The sequence below is a fragment of the Haliotis rufescens genome, unplaced genomic scaffold, assembly GCF_023055435.1.
Source record: "Haliotis rufescens isolate VD_foot unplaced genomic scaffold, xgHalRufe1.0.p SCAF_45, whole genome shotgun sequence".
In the NCBI taxonomy this organism is placed as follows: Eukaryota; Metazoa; Mollusca; class Gastropoda; order Lepetellida; family Haliotidae; genus Haliotis; species Haliotis rufescens.
Window position 1 is genome coordinate 2,986,069 of NW_025964168.1, and position 19,649 is coordinate 3,005,717.

Here is a 19,649-nt window from a genome sequence, read left to right on the forward strand (position 1 = left end):
ATGAACAAGGATGGTATACACAGTACTTCAGTGGCATGAACAAGGGTGGTTTCCACAGTACTTCATTGGCATGAACAAGGTTGGAATACACAGTACTTCAGTGGCATGTATGGCATGTACAGGGGTGGTATACACAGTACCTCAATGGCATGTATAGCATGTATAAGGGTGTTATACACAGTACTTCAGTGACATGTACAGGGGTGGTATACACAGTACTTCAGTGGCATGTACAGGGGTGGTATACACAGTACCTAAATTGCATGTATAGCATGTATAAGGGTGGTATACACAGTACTTCAGTGACATGTACAGGGGTGGTATACACAGTACTTAAGTGACATGTACAGGGGTGGTATACACAGTACTTCAGTGACATGTATGGCATGTACAGGGGTGGTATACACAGTACTTCAGTGACATATACAGGGGTGGTATACACAGTATTTCAGTGACATGTACAAGGGTGGTATACACAGTACTCCAGTAACATGTATAGCATGTACAAGGATTGTATACACAGTACTTCAGTGGCGTGTATGACATGTACAGGGGTGGTATACATAGTACTTCAGTGACATGTACAGGGGTGGTATACACAGTATTTCAGTGACATGTACAAGGGTGGTATACACAGTACTTCAGTAACATGTATAGCATGTACAAGGATTGTATACACAGTACTTCAGGGACATGTACAGGGGTGGTATACACAGCACTTCAGTGGCATGTAGAGGGCCGGTATACACAGTATTTCAGTGACATGTAGAAGGGTGGTATACACAGTATTCAGTAACATGTATGGCATGTACAGGGGTGGTATACACAGTAATTTAGTGACATATACAGGTGTGGTATACACAGTACTTCAGTGGCGTGTATGGCATGTACAGGGGTGGTATACACAGTACTTCAGTGGCATGAACAAGGGTGATATACACAGTACTTCAGTGGCATGTATAGCATGTACAGGGGTGGTATACACAGTACTTCAGTGGCATGTATAGCATGTACAGGGGTGGTTTCCACAGTACTTCAGTGGCATGTATAGCATGAACAAGGATGGTATACACAGTACTTCAGTGGCATGAACAATTGTGGTTTTCACAGTACTTCATTGGCATGAACAAGGGTGCTATACACAGTACTTCAGTGGCATGTATAGCATGTACAGGGGTGGTATACACAGTACTTCAGTGACATGTATAGCATGAACAAGGGTGGTATACACAGTACTTCAGTGGCATGAACAAGGGTGGTTTCCACAGTACTTCATTGGGATGAACAAGGGTGCTATACACAGTACTTCAGTGGCATGTATAGCATGTACAGGGGTGGTATACACAGTACTTCAGTGGCATGTATAGCATGAACAAGGGTGGTATACACAGTACTTCAGTGGCATGAACAAGAGTGGTTTCCACAGTACTTCATTGGCATGTACAGCATGTACAGGGGTGGTATACACAGTACTTCAGTGGCATGTAAGCATGAAGAAGGATGGTATACACAGTACTTCAGTGGCATGAACAAGGGTGGTTTCCACAGTACTTCATTGGCATGTACAGCATGTACAAGGATTGTATACACAGTACTTCAGTGACATGTATGGCATGTACAGGGGTGGTATACACAGTACTTCAGTGACATATACAGGGGTGGTATACACAGTATTTCAGTGGCATTTACAATGGGGGTATACACAGTACTCCAGTAACATGTATAGCATGTACAAGGATTGTGTACACAGTACTTCAGTGGCGTGTATGGCATGTACAGGGGTGGTATACACAGTACTTCAGTGACATATACAGGGGTGGTATACACAGTATTACAGTGACATGTACAAGGGGGGTATACACAGTACTTCAGTAACATGTATAGCATGTACAAGGATTGTATACACAGTACTTCAGTGGCGTGTATTGCATGTACAAGGGTGGTATACACAGTACTTCAGTGGCATGAATAGGGGTGGTATACACAGTACTTTAGTGACATACAGGTGTGGTATAAACAGGACTTCAGTGACATGTACAGGGGTGGTATACACAGTATTTCAGTGACATGTACAAGGGTGGTATACACAGTACTTCAATACAACATGTATAGTATGTACAAGGATTGTATACACAGTACTTCAGTGACATGTACTGGGGTGGTATACACAGTACTTCAGTGACATGTACAGGGGTGGTATACACAGTACTTCAGTGGCATGTATAGCATGTACAGGGGTGATATACACACTTCTTCATTGGCATGTACAGGGGTGGTATACACAGTACTTCATTGGCATGAACAAGGGTGGTATACACAGTAATTCAGTGGCATGTATAGCATGTACAGGGGTGGTTTTCACAGTACTTCATTGGCATGAACAAGGGTGATATACACAGTACTTCAGTGGCATGTATAGCATGTACAGGGGTGGTATACACAGTACTTCAGTGGCATGTATAGCATGAACAAGGATGGTATACACAGTACTTCAGTGGCATGAACAAGGGTGGTTTTCACAGTACTTCATTGGCATGAATGAGTGAGTGAGTATGGTTTTACGCCGCCTTTAGCAATATTCCAGCAATATCAGGGCGGGGGACACCAGAAATGGGCTTCACACATTGTACCCATGTCGGGAATCGAACCGTGGTCTCATTGGCATGAACAAGGGGTGGTATACACAGTACTTCAGTGGCATGTATAGCATGTACAGGGGTGGTATACACAGTACTTCAGTGGCATGAACAAGGGTGGTATACACAGTACTTCAGTGGTATGTATAGCATGAACAGGGGTGGTATACGCAGTACTTCAGTGGCATGTATAGCATGAACAAGGGTGGTATACACAGTACTTCAGTGGCATGAACAAGGGTGGTATACACAGTACTTCAGTGGCATGTATAGCATGAACAGGGGTGGTATACACAGTACTTCAGTGGCATGTATAGCATGAACAAGGGTGGTATACACAGTACTTCAGTGGCATGAACAAGGGTGGTTTTCACAGTACTTCATTGGCATGAACAAGGGTGGTATACACAGTACTTCAGTGACATGTACACTGTGCTTATCGTAAGAGGAGACTAACAGGATCGGGTGGTCAGGCTTGCTGACTTGGTTGAAGCATGCCATCGATCCCAATTGTGTGGATCGATTCTCATGATATCAATCAATGGATTGTCTGGTCCAGACTCGATTATTTACAGACCGCCGTCATACAGCTGGAATATTGTTGAGTGTGGCGTTAAACAACAAAGAAACATCATGGCATACATCAACACACAGGAAGACTCAGTTGATATTGTTTGATGTAATTTATTTAACAAAGGAAATATAAGTATCAATCACATATGTACAAGTCAAACTGTAAGTGTTACATCACAGCTTAATAGAACCAGTAATCTGAAACCATTTCTCAAAACGAAGGTAAACAACAACTGAAGGCATTAATCACAACTGTTTAGTTGCTATAGATAAAAACAACTCCAAGGTTTTGGTGGAAAATGTAAAGCCTCGAGCATGGGTAGATCCAGCATTTATAAAAGGGAGGGGTCCAAATTATCAAAACCCTCTCTTAGATAATTTTACTGATTACAACATACATTTGGTCTTCAAAAGGAGTGGGTGGGTGGGGGGAGTACTGACCCATATCTGGATCTGCCCGTGGTAAGCGAGGGAAAAGTCTGCAGATACCAAGTACCTCCAAGCAGGTCTTACAATTCAAATGAAAAACCTCTCAGCAGGTCTCACTTGAACGTTTCACCTCTCATAAGGTTGCTATGACACAGTCATTTTTTTTAACCCCCCATGTTTATCATATACCACAATTTGAAAACAAAAGATGATTGGAATGCGAAATGTTTGTTGCCACATCTGCAGGTGACCTCCAGTAGACACATACTTCAAAGCCTATGTTTATACACTGTACATTACGTGACAACATTTCTCTATTATTTGTTTGTTGTTTAACGCCGCACTCAGCAATATTCCAGCTATATGAAGGCGGTCTGTAAAGAATCGAGTCTGGACCAGACAATCCAGTGATTGACATCAAGAGCATCGATCCACACAATTGGGATCGATGACATGCACCAACCAAGTCAGCGAGCCTGACCACGCGATCCCGTTATCTCTATTTCTCTATTAGGAGAGATAACGAAAATGTATGTTGCCATGACGGCAGGGTATATTATTTCTAGTTATACACGTTATTGACCAATAAAATTCAAGCATTTTACGTGTAAGATGATATAATTGTCGTCGTCCATCCTTTGACAAACAAGATAATGGTTGCTTGTAAAGATGCTAAAATCACTTATTTATTTCTCATAATTGGCTCACCTAACACTATTGCATTGACTTAAATCAAAAGTCGTGAATGCTATACATAAATATCACACAAATATAATATTCTATTAAATTTGCTACATAAATATTGACCTTATTTCTGGGCCATTCTGTCACATTGTTACCCTGTGATCAGTACATTGTTAATGATATGTAATAAACACAATATAAAAAACAATCATAGATTTATAGCCCCTCAAAGCAAATCATATCACAATCAATTGACACCAGTGTGAATTCTCACAGACCTTGAGCATGTTGAGGCTCCTATAAGCCTTGTTATACAACTCCACTTTTGACAAGATAATTCATAGATAATGGAAATATGTACCAGCATATATAATAAATTGAAAGATCTTGAAATGAATCTAAAAAATATGACAAAGCTCAAAGGAATTTAGAATACTATTTGTATGATAACTCCCAACCAAGTCATATTCAGTACCCACCTAGGCACCCAAAATGTCCTTATCACACATATTCATGGAATATATTTTTAGTTGAAAAGAAAATCAGCCACATTTATTGAATGTCTGCACACAGCTAATGGATGATATTTTCAGAGAAGCAACTCCTCTGCTATCACCACTTCTCAAAATATTCCATGTTACACTGGTCCCGCCATTCAATATGGAACATGCATCCTGGTACTGGTTACCGTGCTGGTGGTGATGGTGGCTGTGTTTCACAGGTCCTATGTCACATATTTTAAAGCAAACGAATGCTGAACTGAAAAAAGTATACATGCTGTTCACAGAAGGGTTCCGCCTTCTAAGGTCCTTTCAACATGTCTAGAGGTGAGATCAAAGGAAAACGCTACAACCATGATGCAATCTCTGTTTATGGTTGTAAAAAGCACTCTCACATGTGTAACCATGGTGATGATGATAATGCCACTGGATACGTTATTGGAGTACTTGAATATGTGTAACTCCACTACCTGAAGAGTAAACGAACATGTGTAACTCCACTACCTGAAGAGTAATCGAACCCTGGCCTTCTGCGTGACGAGCGAACGTTTTAACCACTAGGCCTCCCCACCGCCCCTAGTTATATTACAGAGTGTCATGTGGGAGGAAATCTCTAAGTAATGTGGGTCTTAGATGTTTACAACTTGGGTAATCCCACAAGCATTGTTATGATTCTGACAAACCTAGAAACATAATCCGGGCAAATCTGGATTCAAACCCATGATACATGTAATAGGTTTCTGGCATGCCTAAGGGACACAACTCAGTGAATTATGCCACCTTCTGGGATGTGATTATACATCGAGATATCAATGTACTATCAGTAATATTTTATGTCAATGATACAAATTTACTGCCACAGAAATGTCATTATTCCTTAAGGTTACTATGGTCAAGATGGACAATGAGAAGGCAGAAAGTTCAACTTTAAATGTCTAATTGACATGATTGATCAGCCTAGTTTGTTTTTAACTTTAAATCGATTAATTGAAGGTCAATGCAGGTAATGTTTATTCATACATATACAGAATAATTAATATTATTCCTAATCAATATATAGATATATTGTGATACTTTTATGTGGATAAATCAATACTAAAAATTCCAATCAATGACACCCCCAGGTTTTACGACTGTGCAACCTGTGCCACATTCCCATGATGCAATACAACAGGTGATGGATGTTGAGTCATGCAATACAAGTTTGGTTTGTTTGTTGCAATATTCCAGCTATATGACGGCAGTCTGTAAATAATCGCGTCTGGACCAGACAATCCAGTGATCGACATCATGAACATCGATCCACACAAGTAGGATCGATGACATGCATCAACCAAGTCAGCAAGCCTGACCACCCAATCCCGATAGTCACCTTTTACAACAAACATACTCGCCTTTGCAACACAAGGGGCACTGTTACATCCCTAATAGCAAGTATGCTAACCATGTTGGATTTAGCATGCTTAAATCTGGGTGCTGTCATAAGTGGCGACATAACATATTTACTGCAGAATAAGAATAAACTGTTTTTCATATGATGGAGACAAGTTTTAATTTGTAAAAGAGTGAAAAGATCGCTGCCATCAAGCAATTAACAAAGTCATAGTCAATCTCACTGAAAGATCTGAGGATATCCCATTATGTCATAGAAGGTGACTATACTTGTTGCAAGAGGCGACTAACCATGCTAATGGGATTAGGTGGTCAAGTTCATTTAAGTGGTTGATGCATGTCATCGTGTCCCAATTGCATACTGGATTGTCTGGTCTAGACTTGATTATTTTCAGACCCCCATTCATTCAGCTGGAATAGTGCTGAGTGCAGTGTTAAACAAACAAACCAACAGTAAAGCTTATTGATCCCTTGTCAGTCATGATTCCTTCAGACTCTGTATCGTTAGCTTGAGACTGAGCATGCTTAGAGGTATTGTTTATTGCTGTCAAATTCAAGAACTGGCTTTCACAAAATCATATTTGAACAAAAGGGTAATATTGTACAATACGATAAACATTTCAAACACGTTGTGTTAAGGATTACACTACTCAACTTCTGATAGGGATACTGAGAAGTCTCATACTACTGGTAGTCTTCAGGGCAGCTAAACCAATATGTGTTTTCATTTCGGATAACGTCAAATGAAGCAGACAATCAGCCACTTCCACAGCAATATTGAATGCCATTTGTGTTCCAAACGGGACATGCTATACACTCAGAATAACTATACCAAAAGTTGAGTGGAAATATATACTACTTTAAACAAATTAAAGAGCACCCACAATTGGAAGGCTGTGTGTTGCAACAGTCATAAGAAAAATTGGGTATTCTTTAACTTCCTCTGAGTAGTATATAACAAAAATCAAGGATCCCAACAACATAACACTAACAGCATCATGAGCATGACGAGTAAGCAAAAAACACAATATCGCAATTGGGCAAAAAACCTCTGAAATGAAAAGTTGAATATTTCGAAAGAACTAAACTTGAGTCAATGATTCCTCACACTCAAAATCTGTCCTATTCACACATTTGTTAAGTTTAAAACAATCACATGCAATAAACAGGTATATTTGCCATTGCATAAATGTCAGTACTTCATGACCATGAGGTATTGCTCCATCTTCACGTCATCTCAAGGAATAGTTCCATATGGCACTTTGCAGTGTAAGTTCGACACAGAGACAATCACTCACATCCTTGGGACAACACAGGCTCACTGCTTTTGTCACTGACACTTCAAAATATGTTATTCCCAATCCCCAGCGGAAAGAGATAATTACGTTTCAGGTCTGACGTTGGGAGTCGGTTGTAGCAGACATTGTCTTTCTGGTTGAAATGGAAATGACTCTTATGGAAATGTGCAGTGGTAGTCAAGACCTCAGCCTCACTGTCCTTATATGCTGCGATAAAGTTTGTGGAAAAATCCTCATGTCGCACTTCAAGACTGTTCTCAACCCACTCCATTTTGACATCGGAGAGCAACCGTGTGCCACGGCCCGTCTTCACTTCTTTCATTCTCCGTTTGGTTTTGTCCATCACATTGGAAAACTTCTCCCCATCTGACTTTGTCGGGGTAACAAGGGTGACCTTGAACCCTGTTCCCTTGTTGCGTATCATCAATAACATGACTTGCAAAAGGCGTTCGGAGTCTATCTTGGGCGTAACCACGTAAACACAGGCTCCAACCCCACACCAGTCGTCGATCAGACTTTTCCATACACGCATGATGAAGTCATGCCCCATAATTCCTCCACCCTCGGGGATCATATCCAACAAATCTTGTACCTGCAAATAAGTTGGTATAAAATTGAGTTATTTCAAATTTTCCTTGCAACAGCGAGTGATGAAAAAACGAACTTGTATTCAAAGACATGAAATAAACTACCATTTCTCCTTATACCATGCATAAGGTACAAGAAATGCAACATTGTATCTGACCTGGTACATATTGTAATATAATTAGTCATTCCTGTCTAGCCATGTAAACTGCAACAGTATGTATCCAACAGGCAGTGTGTTTTATTTGTTTAACGCCGCACTTAGCAATATTCCAGCTATTATGACAGTGGTCTGTAAATAATTGACTCTGGATCAGACAATCCAGAGATTGACATCATGAGCATCGATCTACAAAATTGGGATAAAATGACATGCATCAACCAAGTCAGCGAGTCTGGTCACCCGATCCCTTTAGTTACGACAAGCATGGGCTGCTGAAAACTTATTCTACTCTGGGTCTTCACGGGTATTTTAGTCAGAGTGATATGTGCGATTCTATCCTGACTGAATACATGTATACCCCCAAAAATAACAAACAATATCAAGGGTTGCTGAAGACCCATTCTAACCCAGATCTCCACGAGTGGTCTTCAGCAAACCATGCTTTTCGTAAGAGGCAACCAACTGTATTGGATGGTCAGGCTCGCTGACTTGGTTGATGCATGTAATCGTATTCCAATTACGTAGATCGAGGCTCATGTCAAGTACCGGAACGCAGTTCTAGTCCAGATGTGATTATTTACATACCACAGTTACAATGCTGTAATATTGCTGAGAGCGGCATTAGACAACAAACTGCTCTAACCTAACAATCATTTAACATAAACCCTTTGATATGACATAACCATTATATACTCCCATTCATAATAATTATAACAATCACAGTACTTGCCTCTTCGTCATCTTTATTGAGCTGGAGGAATCGTGTGACGGAACTCTCCGACGCTTCAGTTAACATTTCCACGTTGTCGTTGCCATGTTCAAGAAGACTGTTGAAGTTCTCAATGAACCAATTCCAGTGGTTCTTGCCGGTGACTTTCAAAATACCATTTGCCTTGTTCAACTTTAAGCTGACTCCATGTACCGGTTTCAGTTTGATAATGTCTCTTTTCTCGGAACATGTGACGTCGGGATAGACAACTTGGAAGATGTCGATCCACCATGCTGCGATTTCCCGATGTGACGATGTCACAACGATCTCGTTTCCTTCATCAAAGAAGTCAATGTCACGGGCGGTTGGTGTTCCCCAAATTTCTGCCAAAACCCTTTTCCTTTCCTTCTTCGACATTTTCTTCTCAATTTATAGTATATATTTCTGTTGACAAATCTATTCAACGTGTACACATAAACACTATCTTCCAATCGATGGATTTCCGACTTTTGATCACCCCGCCTTCTCACTCACTCCAATGTGCCTATAGCTGCTGTTTACCTGTGATTGGGTTTTACCTGTTGACAAACGACATTGTTCTAAGGTATACAATTAGTGATTAAGACAACACGCGGAGGTATTTGCTTGATACAATTGTAATTCCGGTTTGTCCTGATATGAGTAGTCACGTCTGTGTAATGGCGACATGACGCAGTATTGTTTATTGTTCGCGGCTTCTGATTGGTTTACCTAGGAAAACTAGCCAATCAGTGAGCTCTATTAATGCAGGTAAAGCAAAATTGCAAGGTGTGACTAGTCTATAAATAGTAACAAATATGTCAAAGATGACGTCATATAAACAAAAAAAGACTCCTAATAATATTGAGCATGTTTCACAAGTGAAAGGAAATATAAGACGAATAAACGTTTTTACAACTACAAAACATTATATATGACAAAATATATTAACAAAGTTTAAACTTTATTTCTTTTGATGTCATTTGTGCTAAGAACAGTCTTTCAAAACGTGATTTCATGAGTTTGTTTTTAATATCGCTTTGTACTATTTAAAATACCTTTTAAAATAAAATACTATGAAGAACATAAAGTAAACATTATAAGTTTCTTCGATACGTTGACTTAGTTTCCATTGACTTATATATTTAAGTTTAAGTGACTGCAAATATGAGGAAATGAAGTAATTGTCGAGTGTTCGCTCGTCACGCTGAAGAACCAGGTTCGATTCCCGATGTAGATACAGTCAATACAATGTGTGTAATCCATTCTTGGTGTAACCTGCTGTGAAATTTGTTGTTTTAATCGCCGTAGATCTCTATCCACCCACTCCAAATTGCCATAGGCTACTTTCTCCTGCCTAACCTCGGGAAAACCATATTGACGGCCTCGCCGACACCAGCATCGTGTAAGCGGCATTATAAACCTATCATGGTGTTGTAACCATCTCCCAGACGACCTTTCTTTTGTCATGTTTGTAGTAAGACCCATCAGCAGGTTTTACAATTGCTCCTCAGGTTTTACAATTGCAATTGTAAAACCTGGGGAGCAATTTTTAGCAACTTCATCATCTGACAAAGGGTCGCCAGAGACCATATAATAATCTATTATATGGTCTCTGGGGTCACCAAAACGGAAACAAAAGTCATCCCCATCCTTTTCTACAGAATTTTCATCAATTAACTTACTTTGAGTAAGGAAAATATCGTCATCGTCAGACATCCTCTCTTGTGAACAGTCAACGACACAATGCCATGTGGTACGACGCACGCGGTTCTTTCTGCACGTACAGCCCTCTTCTGCACGTGCAGTCCGCGCAGCGGCCCGCGATAACAACTGTTATAAAGCGTGTCTCGTTATACCGCGCTTATTTGTGACCCATATACCGCGTAAATATAAGCTCCTATAGTTTATAAGTTGGACCTATATGACTGCGGTTTGTAAATAATCGATCTTGTACCAGACAATCATGAGCATTGATCTACGAAATTGGGATACGATAACATGCATCAACCAAGTCAGGGAGCCTGACCACCCGATCCCGTTTGTCGCCACTTACAAGCATAGGTTGCTGAAGACCAATTCTAACCAGGATCTTTACAGGAGTTTGAACTGTTTGAATGTCGTAATTCTAGGTTAAAACATGGAATTTTTTTTTTCGTTTTAGTGCTAAGATCACTTGTGGAACATGGTCAAGATTGACCTTCGCGAAGTTTCTTTGTATTTGTGGCGTTTTTACATAATTCGATCAGGAAAGACAACCCGTATTTCCTGGTGTTCTACTAATACTCCTAGTTCAAAGCGGAGTAATACACAACTCACTCTTCGTTTACGGCTTGTATTATTAGCGGACATGGTTTGCCAAGTCGTCTTAGGCGCATCAATTCACGGTGCAGAGTTGCGTCCCCCTGGGCACGCCAGAAACGTATGACCGTGAGTTCGAATCCCGGTTCGCCCCGATAGTGTTCCTGATTGTCTACACCATACCCGAGCTCGTGGGTTTCATCTGGGACCTGCATCACTTTGGGCTTTCCTCCCAAATTAGGCTGACACACCGTGATATTTCCAGAATACTATTCAAAGCGGCGTTAAACCCAACTCACTCACTTTTGTATTAGTGACTTAATAATACATTCCCGCTTGGTGGGAGCACGTTAGTGCGAAGTAAACTTCATAAACAAATGCCAAATATTACTTTAGGTACGAATTTAAATAACAACATTTATCATTCCTCTCCCGGTGAACACGGTCTCAGACTCATATGGGTGCGTAACGTATATTGATGCATCGTACATGATCGAAGAGAATGTAAATACCGCATACTGAAAAACAATTGTTAAAGGCTTTAACTGCGCTTCATTTAGTTCGGTTCCAATTCAATTAAGCGCGGTTAAATATTCGGTAGCCTTGCTCTAGCTTGAAAACACTGTTTGTTTGCTTCCCAATTCATACCTTAATATTATTGAAATACAGACAAGTTCATAAATCTTCCCAGCCATTCTTACATGGCTGACCGTCTGATTATAGAAGTAATAAAATTGCCATGAGCAAGTGCTCTTAAACTTGTATTGACTTGCAATATATTTATTAAAAGTCAACGAGACCTCAGATTTTAAATCTAGAGAAACCCTGAGACAGACATCATTATACACCATCTTCCCGGGGCAAGGGCGTTAACTGACTATACAAGTCCAGCTTACACCCTTGCCGAACCAGGCTGGAATTTCCAGGCTCGATCGTTGCGCCACCAGTGGCTATTACGAGTTATGTCCCTTCTATGTTCCTCCTATTGACCAATCAGGTCCATCTTTCATATCACTTGCATTTGCTTCAATCAAAATGGCGGCGCCCAGTCAAGACGATCTGCTCAATAATCAAGATCTATATTATTATAAAACAGGTCTTACCAAGCGAAGTGCATCAAATCACGTGAGCACCTTAATAAAAGCATGAAAAAATTGCAAAATATCTGTCAACGCCCAGTCGGCGGTACACATGCTTTGCAAATCCTGCAGTCGACCGAAATCAGCACATGAAATCCATTTTGTTCAGGAACCGGATATCTTGTTCATTAAGCGATTTTGATAGGACTATGCATAGACCCGTTAGTCCAGCCAAAATGTAACTCAATAATTGCAGCCTAGTTCGGCAAAGGTGGAAACTGGACTTTTATAGTCAGTTAACTCCCTTGCCTCGGGAAGATGATTATACACCATGAAGAATGTCCCGTGTGTATCCGCGAGTGTTTTCTGACAATTCAACTTTCTTGTGTCCGCCCGTGTTTTGTGACTTTCTTGTGTCCGGGCGTGTTTTCGAGAATTAAACTTTCTATCGTTATCATTAAAAGATGAAACGATGGGAAGCTCAACTTCGTTTTCTCCAAGTTTAATTAAGGAAGATATAAAAACTGTCTAAATATGTTGGATTTCAGGGCCATAGGAGCCATTTTGAGGCGGTATGGCTCTAAAAAAAAGTCCTTTTGGTAGAATGCTCAATACATTGTTAGTGTATACTTACCTTTATTTCACTAATGGTAACACAATTTATATCTAATTATACTGTTATTTACTGTTTTATTAATATCTATGCATTTTGTTTAGTGCAAACAGTGCATGAGTGGATGTGAGTGTGATTGAATGTCTGTGATAATTCCAATGTAACAAAAGTCCGAGTCCATAATATCCATACCCCTAACATCAAAACTGTTAATATCAACGTGCATAACAATAGCTTCCTTGGAGAAGACCCCTATACATCCGGGCGGTTTGGGAGGATTCCATCTGCGCAGGTGCATACTCATGCGATCTATTGTCATCTAATCACCATGCATGAGGAATTAATTACCGTGTGTGAATAGCGTCCAGTGAGCTGATGACCACAGAGTGGACATCATTAACTGTCGCCTCCTGCCAATGCCACTCTGGAACACAAACAAAACCAAATCACAATACAGTGACTCTAATAATACCGTATTTCCTGGATAAAAACGCCGGGACTCGAATAAAAGCCGAGCTTCGATTAAACGCCAGGTATAGTTTTCATGCATGGGATTCTTCCCATTATTGTCTTTGCATAACGATCGATCGACCGCTAAACAGAAGCATTTTTAATGAACTTTCAAACTACGGTACCGAAGATGAGCCTGAGCTAATCTTATTACAGTAAACTACGGTTATAACGAACACGGTTATAACGAACTGACGGATATAACGAACTTACTTTTTTGGTCCCGACTATTTGCTGTAGTTATGCTGTATATATGCTTATAACGAACTACGGTTATAACGAACTAAAATAAGTAGTCCCTTTGAGTTCGTTATAACCGTACTTTACTGTAAGTCGGAAATTGAAATTATACGCCGGACCTCAAATAAACACATGGGGTAATGAATGTCTGAAAGAAATATATAGACCCGGGCGTTTAATCGAGGAAATGTGGTAAATCCTTGAGTTCCTTCATTGAAGACAACCAGGATGACCCTGTCCAATAGCCGTATTGAAATTGGTTGTTACTTGTGCCTCCAAAACCTTGTCCACACAAGTAATTATGGCAGGTAGACACGCAGCCATTAGGAAAAACTAATAAACCATCTGAATTCTAAGGGGAAATAATTGGTTTCTTGCGTTTAGTTGCGCTAATGTGAAAACGATATGAGAGAAAACTTATTTCAGTAGATCAAAGGTGGAATAAACAGTTATCAATGTACAGTAAAGTACGGTTATAACGAACTCAAAGGGACTACTAATTTTAGTTTGTTATAACCGTAGTTCGTTATAGGCATATATACAGCTTAACTACAGCAAATAGTCGGGACCAAAAAAGTAGGTTCGTTATATCCGTCAGTTCGTTATAACCGTAGTTTACTGTATACCTTTGTCACTGCTGTGGGAAAGGAGTTTTGTCTCGTTTTCAGCTTGTGCGAGTTTGGGGCGTTTGGTCCACAATATAAAGCCTGCATGGCCTGAGGCTTAACTGACCATATATATATATATAAAATAGTTCGGAATAAATCGCAAAAAACAATGAAGAAGAAAGTGTGCTGTATTTGTTATATGAGAGTTACGTCATGATGCACAGACGTCATGGCGCTGTTCCAAGTTCCAATTATCCTCTGTAACATCGTTCTTTCATTACCGTCAAGCAAGAACTGATTAATTTTCGGTGAAATAGTTTCTTTAATCTAGTCTCATATTTGAATGTTATTGCGTTGGAAGAAATACGGAAGATGATGTCAACCATCTCTCATGCTGCAGGCTAATCCCAAACTTATAGCTAAAATGGATAGAATTATCATTAAACCGCCCGCATGTTATCAGAAATGAGCGGGCCACTGCACATTGATATCGCCCCCATATTGCTTGACGACGGGCCATTATCAGGCCCGTTGTTAGGTGACGTATTGGGATAGGGAAAGATGACGTCAAAGTTGAATAGTGACGTCATCGGGTTTGTTCTATGACGTTTCCATATTTGTAAAAGTAGGTCAGTGACATTCGTGTTGATTGCAGTAAATGTTTCAAAACCGAAATTGTTGTTTCTTTTTATTTGATAACAAATTCCATCCATTTTAGCTATAATAACGGTAACGCTATTTTTCAGGGCATTGTCATTTGCAGAAGCCTTCGGTCTTTTAAACTGCCCTCCTTCGTCGGGCAGTTAATGGAAGACCTCGGGCTTCTGCAAATGATAATGCCCTGAAAAATAGCGTTGCCCTTATAATATTCAAACAGCTGTGTCCGTGCCACAGCAACCACCAAATTGTCTGAGGCGGGCGCTGGTAGAGTACTTTATTACACTACGTGCACGTGGGGGCAGGGCAAGTACAATTCGTGCCCAGACCGTAAATATTTATTACCCACAGGGTTAGAAAGAACCGAGTTCATAATATAAGTATCGACATTCGCATATGGGGCAAATATCACTTCATGCGCGCCAGTAATATTGTTTACGTGATCGGGATGGCATTACTGACGTTATTCAATTCTTACTGTGACGTAAGGTAGGAATGACGTCACACTAGAAACGACGTCATAGCTGAAGATGTCCTCCTACAATATTGTGGTTTTCTATGATATGAAGGCGGTCGTGATTAGTGCATTTTTCTAAAGGGGAGGTTAATGGGATTGAGAAATAATGGGCAATGAAGAAATTCTTCCACTTGCAGTTACACACTCGCTCTCGCTCGGGAAATACAATAATTCTGACACTATTTTCGTAAAATTAGTATGACGCACAAGCAAGGGTAACTCTTTGGTGTTAGCAAATATATTGAGCGGCATGGGGTGAGTCCAGTGTTCTGAGTGGGTTGTTGATGTGAATTACGTATTCACCGACAACAGTCTTTAAAACAAAATTTGGCGCTGTATATGCTCAGGCAGTTTCTTTACACCGTAATGCTTCACTCGAACATGTGACAGGCATTGACAGCATATAAGCACGGCAACTTGGAAAGCTAACATGAGGTGGGCATCCCTAAAGAAAACTAAGCAAGCTTTGCAAAGCTTTCGTTCTAAACCGAACGTCACCATTATGACGTCATATCACACATTGTGACGCAAATGATGTGACGTCACAGTCGTATATAGAAAAGCGCCAAATGCCAAGCTCTCTGTTGTCCCCAAAACTTAAAATACTCTCTCTTTGTTGATTTCTATCGTTTTTTTCTGCACGAAATGTATTGCCACACATCTTTTGAATTTTGAATTTTGCAATTTGTAAGCTTTATTTGTAGGTATAATTTTTTAAATACGCCGACCGACAATGATTGAAAAAAGTTCTATTCTATGAATATTAGCTTCCGCAGTGATGCGGCCGTTAAACCAGCTGTTTTAATCAGAGGGGGTTTATTGTGATTTAATAGCCTCTGATTGACCAATCAGAATCGAGTAATTTCCAAATTCATGGTAGAATCTGTGATAACATGAATATTACGTGATATACAGTCCAAATCAGCGTAAGACCCATGTTCACTTACTCACTCACACTCAGTGCCGTCTGTTTCGAAGTACCTATGTATGATTAATCGAGATAGACATTCCATTTACTTACAATGAGTTGCCTACAACTTCTTTGCGCGAAAGTCAGCATTACCCCTCCACCTATACCACGGCCAGTCACAGGTCCCCTGATCTTTATAGTCCGCACCACAATAATCATGGACCCTCACAGAGCTTGCTTACGTATAATGAGTGTACTGTATTTCCTCGATTAAACAGGACGATGGGGTAGCCTGGAGGTTATAGTGTTCGCTCGTCACGCCGTAGGTGTATGTTTGATTCCCCACATTTTTAAAATACGTGAAGCCCATTTCTGGTGTCTCCCGGTCGTGAAATTGCTGGAATAATGCTAAAAGGGGCATAAAATCATACTCACTCATAGATTTAAACGCCGGGGTCTCGATTAACGCCTCCTGGTGGTGTCAGAAGTCCTCCACAGCAGAAATGACGACATTGTCATTTGAATAATGACTATCAGACAGTTTGGGAAGTATGGAAGAGGCGGAAATTTGACATCGCCTTTCCTGTCATGTATTTGATCAACATTTACCTTTGTGGTGGTAGTTGAATCTCGTTCTCTCTCCCAAAAACATAGATAAATAAAATAAATTAAAACAAATGCAGAATTGGGGTTCCAACAATATTAAAAGCATGTGTGGCAATAAGTTTTAAGTAAAAAATCACGATCGAAATCAAGGAATCATATACTAGTATCTATTTCACGACAGTGAGCAATGTTTTTTTCTCATTTTGAGACATTTAAAACATGTTTTTATACAAGAAAAGTATATTCACTAGAGTTGAAAATTATCGCCTTTTGTATTATTTCTAACACATTTCTTTTACAGTGGAGTTTCTACTTCAGGGTTACAGGACATGCATTAGACTAACCCAAGCTAAGCTAACTTTTAAACAACATAACTATATACTAGTATATATGACTATATATCATATATATATAATATATATTTATATCCTGGAAATTCGGTATATTTTGAGTTTGATGAGTTTTTTTGTCAGTCGCAGCAATGGATTCCTTTACGTGCAAAAAATCCCCAAATCGATCGTTAGGTAGTAATAGCTCTTTGTGATTTTAGAGTTAATAGGTTTTCGTAGTAGCTTCCTGTAGAATAGTTTCCTGTGAAGCTCATTGGAAATTAGCCAAGGATTCCCCAATGTGCTTTGCGCACGCATCCCGTGTCGATGTCAACATTGACAGGTCATCAATCAAAATGGATGTCGGTGCAACAGGATGTATAACAGACTTTGGCAGATAAATATAGTAAGAACATATTTCCAATACACAGGCGCAAAAATACAATATCCGCCCATGATATGATCAGAAAAAAGGTTACATGCAGTTTTTCTAGTCCAGAGTGAGTGAGTGTGTGAGTGTGTGAGTGTGTGAGTGAAGATTAGGGTGCAAATGGGTGGGTGAGTGAGTGAGGTTAGCGCCGCTTTGAACAGCATGCTGGATATATTATCCCGATGTGTCAGCTTCAGGTTGGAGGAAAACCTGATGTGATACAGAAGTTGAACGTTCATACATCCCTGCTATGTCCATATACAAGTTGTATATAGAGACCACCAGTCTGAGGACCCATGCTCACTTTCTCAACCATGGCCATACCATGAGTCACGTGATCATACCTTCGCCATAGAGATAGCACAGTGACGTGATTACACCGTTGCCTTAGCGATACCACTCACGTGACGATGCTTTCGACATAGAACCATAATAATTATGTGACGTTAGCTTTGTCAATAGCGATGCGATTTCTCCAAGTGACCATATACTTATACTTTTGCCATGGGTTTTTTTCAATTAAATTATCGCAAATGTTCGTAATACCTAAATATTTTTTCAGTAAACCTTTTGATTTTGTATATTTATCTTTTTTTAAATAACACGTGAATTCCCGTCTTCGGTTGCTTTGTCTTGAAACCTTTCTTCAATCTGTGTAACCTAACAATAGAGGAAATAATATACTAAATTCTTCGCCATTGTAAGCGACAGTGTATAGTAGGAGTATTATATTATAGTATGTGGGTTAGAGTGTGTGATGTACACACAACGTGGTATATTGTATTGTCGAGTATTGTTCTGTAATTTTATAATGTCTTCTTGTTTTTAAAATAAAAAATTTAAACGCCCGATTGATGTCATCTCAGACCATAATATAATTAAAAAATCATTTTACCTATTTCAGCAGGACTTTACTAAAAACGAGAATATAATAAGAGTTACGTCTCACACTCATGCACACGCTCAGATAAAAATAGGTGATAATTGTTCCCCTCGTTTAGTGTTTAATCAGTGACAGTTATAGGTAATTACTGTTATCCAAATAATCCGCGTTCAACTATCCGTTAATTGCAAGGTACGACAAACAATATCCAATTAACCGCGGTGTCGCTAATTAGCGCTGCAACCAGCACCTGTCGCGGCCACCCTTCTGTGGCCTATTCATCTAGTCTAATATCGCTTTCAATCTGTTGATTGCGTACTGAAAAGCATCAAATCGATCCAGTTTGCCCGCGGATGTACATTCTGGTTTGATGTGGATGGGTTTGCTATGGTCCATATAAAGTGACGCATCACATCAGACGGCGCACATGCTGCACGTGCACATCCCGTGCTGCACGCTTGTCACTCATCCGGGATCTGTTGTAAGGGTGCTGTTCATTTCGCCTTGCAACAGACAACTTTTCTCAATACAGGGCAACGTTTTAGGAAGAAAACATAAAACTGGGATTATTCTTTCCGACCCTTGTGATTCTACTCTGTCATGGACCGGAGAACTACTCAAAAGGTAAAGTAACAATTCTTGTAATAATAAAAATACAGATTAGCTTGTTTCAAAGTTTCTTTCGAAATCTTTGAGTTTAGTTCAATAAATTATTTAACCTTTATATTACAAAGTATTTAGTGATTGGTGTTAACGTTTATGATTTTCTTTAGGTTTTGTTTTAATGTTATATAGTTCAGAGAGCACATGCTTTATGTGATCATTGTTTAGACTCGGTCGGCTTCAGTAGCCGGGTTGTAAATCACCATATTTAAATTAAACATTTCGTTTCTTTCAAGCACTCAAATGAGTATTGTATTTACAATTGATGATAAATAGAAAATGTCAACGCCCGAGAATAACCATTCTCGATTTTCCG

General features: G+C 39.8%; 1 protein-coding gene across 2 annotated transcripts; it reads right to left on the reverse strand.

Moving 5' to 3' along the window:
- Positions 1–3,304: 3,304 nt before the first annotated feature.
- On the reverse strand, positions 3,305–9,698 carry LOC124145870. 2 transcript variants are annotated; one of them, XR_007218210.1, is made up of 3 exons: positions 8,991–9,698; positions 5,327–8,104; positions 3,305–5,292 (listed from the first exon to the last, which is right to left on the reverse strand). XR_007218210.1 is itself a non-coding variant. In XM_046515824.2 (2 exons), the coding sequence occupies exons 1-2, from the start codon at positions 9,384–9,386 to the stop codon at positions 7,556–7,558; spliced, it is 945 nt and encodes a 314-aa protein (XP_046371780.1). In that variant the 5' UTR covers positions 9,387–9,698; the 3' UTR covers positions 3,305–7,555. The 2 variants fall into 2 exon arrangements, 1 of the variants encoding a protein (XP_046371780.1); XM_046515824.2 differs by having other exon boundaries at positions 3,305–8,104.
- Between the last annotated feature and the right edge of the window lie 9,951 nt (positions 9,699–19,649).